The 4900-nt window shown below is 54.6% G+C and overlaps 1 protein-coding gene across 3 annotated transcripts in view; it reads right to left on the bottom strand.

The window, feature by feature from the left end:
• Positions 1–3434, bottom strand: part of Itpr2 (inositol 1,4,5-trisphosphate receptor type 2) — a 414122-nt gene extending 410688 nt beyond the window's left edge. For 2 of the 3 annotated variants that reach the window (XM_027430112.2, XM_035448791.1), the window contains exon 1: positions 2981–3434. In XM_027430112.2, coding sequence (XP_027285913.1) covers positions 2981–3072 — 92 coding nt within the window. In that variant the 5' untranslated portion in view covers positions 3073–3434. The remainder of the gene's footprint in view (positions 1–2980) is intronic. The other variant, XM_035448792.1, reaches the window with a different exon arrangement.
• Positions 3435–4900: the final 1466 nt, after the last annotated feature.

The following is a 4900-nucleotide window of genomic DNA, read 5'->3' as shown; positions in this document are numbered from 1 at the left end:
ACACACACACACACACACACACCACACACACATACACACTACACACACCACACACACACACCACACACACACCACACACACACACTCACACACCATACACACACACCACACACACTCACACACATACACACCACACACACCACACCATACACATGCCACACACACACACACACACACTCACACACACCACACACCACACACCACACACACACACACACCACACGCACATACACACCACACACATATACACACACACCACACACCACACACACACACCACACACACCTGGGGACAGGCGATGAGTCACTGGTGGCATGCTCCAACTCTGTCCCCTGCTCACAGACACCTGCCATCTATGCCATTGTAGTTCCAAAGCAACAGAATCCATAGACTGTACAACTGAAGCCAAAACTGTGAGAACAAAAATGTCTCCTCCTTGCAAACTGATAATCTTAGGTATTTTGATATAACAATGGGACACTGCCCATATATTCCAGGACCTTAATTAAGCCATTATAAAACTAAACGTAATTATTTCTCAATAGTTGAAAATTTTCACTCCTGAATTTTGAAAAAAAAATTTGTAAGACAGAACCCCTAGTTTTAAAACTACATATTAATAAGAAAAATCAATGAGATGATTTGCTGTACAACTTAAGCCCCATCAGATGTGCCAGGCATTTTCTGAAAACATCTTTGAAGTTTCTACATTACTTGCAGATCTCACACACAATGTTTATATTGATAAGATAATTAATAATTTCAGGTTGAACACTATTAGGTATTTCCCAAATGTGAAAGAAATGGCATGCTTTTCTAAACAGAAAGTACTGATAAAAGATGTCAGGACTTGTCAAGTAAGATGCCGAAGGACCTTTATATTCCCTTACTTCATAAGACTTAAACTCATGCAGCCCACTGAAGTCCATGCCCTGGGCTGCCCTGGAGTGCCCTTTGAACACCATTCTCCAAGGGCCAGAAAATTCTATCTGGGAACATCAGCAATGACTTCTGTAACTGCCCTTTGAAAACCTGTTGATACCGGAGTGCAGGAGTGGGGGAGCAATCACACTAACGCCGACCTCTGCAGTTCTATGAGCTACCTGAACCTCCGAGACGTCTACTTCAATAGACAGACATCCAATCAAAGCTGCAAGCTCCGCCCAGGGCAGCATGTTCAAGACTCTTCAACTTGGACTCTGACTTGCCAGTCATCTCAACACTATTATTTCATGAATAGAGAATGATAGCCGTCTGGGAACACATTCTGAAGAAACTCCACTTTCAGATCACCAGCAAGAAACCCTGAGCACAGCGAGCGCTGTGACACCACTGAGCCTGCCACAGTCACTGCATTCGTGCTGGTTTTCTGTCTGAAGTCACTTGGGAAAGCAGAGTAGCATACGCTTGGCAAGGAGTCGAAGTCAGGAGTAGAGTTCTGGCTTTGGACACAAAGGCCCTCTGCTTCTTGCAGTGGTCACGACTCGTCTCAACAATTCCTGGAGACAACTCCACGACTGTGGAAGCTGGACCACCTTAGCTCTCCCAGTATCTGCTTCATACACTACCCACCTTTGACCTTGCAGAGTGACCCTACAGAGACAAAGTCCATCCTGGCCCTTGAACTCTTGCCTAGGCTATGCAGCGATAATTACTGCATCAGCTAATTAACTGGTGAATGTAGTCATTACAGCTCTGCCATGCTCGGCGCTTACCTCTTTGCTCCCCACGCCCCTGTGTAGAAACCACTGAGTCCCATTTTTAGACTGAGGAGTTGGAAGCCTAGCTAGATTTCATAACCTGCCCAGGGACATAAGGTTTGCAAGTCAAAGGGTGGGAATTCCAGCCCAACCCTTCTGTTTCTAGAGCCCCTCCTTTTAGCTGCTAAATGGCAGACACCCTCCATGTCTGCCAAGGTTCAAGTGTAAGTTCAACAGAATTCGTCAGCAAGGCACTGTCCTGGACCCAAACTGGACTTGGAGCATGAATTCTCTCAGAAACGGCTGGACACTTGCACTGAGTTCTTCCACACTTCAATCTCCGGAGTAAACTGATGGGCAGGAGATATGGAATTAAATCTACCTTCCTCCCCCAAATCTGTGGGGACATGCTCAAAGAACAGGACACCACTGGTGACTTCCAGGGAAGGCATTGGGCAGGTGACACTGTCACAGCTCAGGAGACAGAACTCCAAAACTCAACAGTGAACAGTCACCAATCTCAAGTCTCCCAGATTAGAGTCTAAAGAGCGGAAACTCACCTGTGCACTAAAACATATCGCAAGGCGCAACTAACTGCATCAGCTCGCCATGTAAGGAATTTCTAGAAATCAGAAAAGGCCCTACTTAACTAGCACGCTGGTGTTCTGCAGGATACACAAACCTATTTCCCCAGTGCATACACCAACTGGAATCTCCAGAGCCTTGCAGTTCACTTCACCCGGCCGAGGGGGATGGAGAGGAAAAAAGAAGATCCCAGTTCTAGAACCCCGGCTGCCCACGAGGCCCGTTTTGGCAGAGCCAAAGGGGTGAGTCTTCCCTTGGCAAGGCCAAAAGGAAATTACTTCAGCGAAGAGGGGCTGGTGATCTCCTCCAGCGGGACAATGCCGCATTTGCACTGTGCAACATCGCCTACTTTCGTGGCCGAAGCCAGGGACTTCAACCCACCACTCTTTCCAGCCGGGCGCTGAGAAGGGCCGTGGGGAGGGAAGACGAGGAGAAAACATACATTTTAATCAAAACAAGCCAGGAGACGCCAGGGAAGGCTGCCTCGCGGGGCCTGTCTGGGGCGTGCGAACCACTTCCTCTTCTCGGATGTGTCTCGGGCTGGAGATTACGAAGTTGCTGAGAAGCGCTCGCGGCTTCCTGAGCGCGGGGACCTCGGGGACGCGGGGCTGTCCCAGGCGCAGACCCCGGACACGCCGCGCGGGAGGGACAGAGACCTGGACCGGCTGGCGCTGCCCAGTGCGCGCCCTACTTACCCCAGGGTGCTGATGAAGCCGTTGACTGAGCCCTCCGCGTACAGAGACACGATGTCCCCAATGTAGAGGAAGCTGGACATTTTGTCAGACATGCTGCTTCACGCTCCCGTGGCCGCCTCCGCTGTCTCCGCTGCGCGCAAGGGTGAGATCGGGCCCGGGGGGTCCGAGGAGTCGGAACGGCTCAGCCACGGCGCGCGGCAGCGAGGCCACTGCTGGGGTCACCGCGATGGCCCCGCGCCACCGTCGCCGCCCCTGCCCTGCCGCCCGCCGTAGGTTTCCTGTTCCTGGCCGAGTTCTGTCCTACACCTTCGCTCCTCCTCCCTGGCCCGCGCTCGCTCCGCGTCCCCACGGTGCGCGCCCGGCCCGAGCGGAGCCTCTGGGTCCCCTCGGGGGATTCTCTGGACCAGGTGGCGGTGCCCACGGACCCAGGGGGCGGGGAGGAGCCCCGGGAGGGGGGCGCGCGGCCAATCAAGCCTAGGCGGCCGGGGGCGGAGCGGGGCCGGGGCGGGGCCAGCTCCCGGGGGCGGGGGACGAGCCACCGAAGCCGCTCGGGACAGAGGCTCGGGAGCCACGCTGGGCGGCGCTGCAGGGGCGGCCGGGACCCCGCGGGGACGGAGGCTCTGGGCTCAGGAGATCTTGGAGGGGCGGCCCCGGGGTGCGCAGCAACAGTCTGGGGGGACTGCGGGAGGGGACCGGAGGGAAGCCGATCTATAGGGCTAAACAGGGACCCAGCCGGGCTGGGAAGGGGTGCGGTGCAGCCAGCGTGGAGGGGAAGACCCAGAGCGCGCAGCGACAGTCCCTGTTTGCGAAAGGTAGAGGACTTGGAGGGGAGGGGTGGAGGAGAATTGTCAACCCGAGGGCTCGGGTGGAAACGGCCAGGAGGGACACCGACTGGGAAGACCTTGCGGAGCCGCCACTCTGCGTGGGGCGGGACGTGGATCGCGCAGTGACAGTCCGTCCGGGGACAGTCGGGCGAGAGCACGAGCCTGCAAGCGCTGGGGGTCCGCGCGATGCAGCGACCTGAAGACCCCTGACCCCAGCTGGAGTCGGGGAGGATACATGTCTGGGTGGGGAAGTTGTTGACTGAGAGGAGGCAAGGGTTGAAAAGGGCACAGTTGAGAAAGGTGCTAACGGGAGGGATGCAGCGCTCCTGTGGAGTGTGTTCCTGGGTCAGATTTTCTTCAAGTTTATGGCTGGGTAAAAGGACCCAGCAGCCACAGCTGCCGCGGTGACCAACCTGGTGACCGTCGGTGGGTCTCCATTGGCAGCCAGAGTTCTGCAGGGCTCAGCTTTGCAACCCCAGGTGAGGCTAACTGTAGATTCCATCTCCAGGAGCTGGTGACAGCCCTTGCGGCCCGGGAGATGGAGACAGGACACGGGTCGTGGGTGCCCTCACTGTCCCCGCTCCTGTCAGTCGACCTCTTACAACACCCTTTTAGAAGTGTCTGGTCCTAACCTGTGGAAGACACAGAAGAGGCGAACACCGTGGTGGTTGTGACACTAGTCACGCAATAAAAAAATTACTGCCCAAGCAATCCGCATAGAGCAAGGGATGCGAAAAGGCAGAGAGAGGATGGGCAGGGACATACGCCAAACTGCAGCTGACCAAAATGCAGAGTTTAGTGGTGTCATTTTGCCTTACAGTTCAAAGATCGTTGGGGCTGAAAGTGCTTAGAAAGCCTACCGGGTAGCAAAGAACAGACAGGAAATGTCAGTGTGGAGCCAGCCCCTCCTCTCCTGGGCTCAGCATGAAGCTGTCCTTACTCCCACTGTCTCTCCACCCCTTTTCCTCTCCTTGCTACCACCTGAGCCCACAGGTCTGGCTTCTGTGTTGTCCACAGAGAACAGGAATTTAGTAATTTACAGATGCCCCATACATGATAGGAGTCATCCTGTCTATGTTCATGATGTCAGTGTCGG

Source organism: Cricetulus griseus, chromosome 8 (assembly GCF_003668045.3).
Source record: "Cricetulus griseus strain 17A/GY chromosome 8, alternate assembly CriGri-PICRH-1.0, whole genome shotgun sequence".
Classification (NCBI taxonomy): domain Eukaryota; kingdom Metazoa; phylum Chordata; class Mammalia; order Rodentia; family Cricetidae; genus Cricetulus; species Cricetulus griseus.
This window is presented reverse-complemented; position numbering and strand designations above follow the sequence as displayed.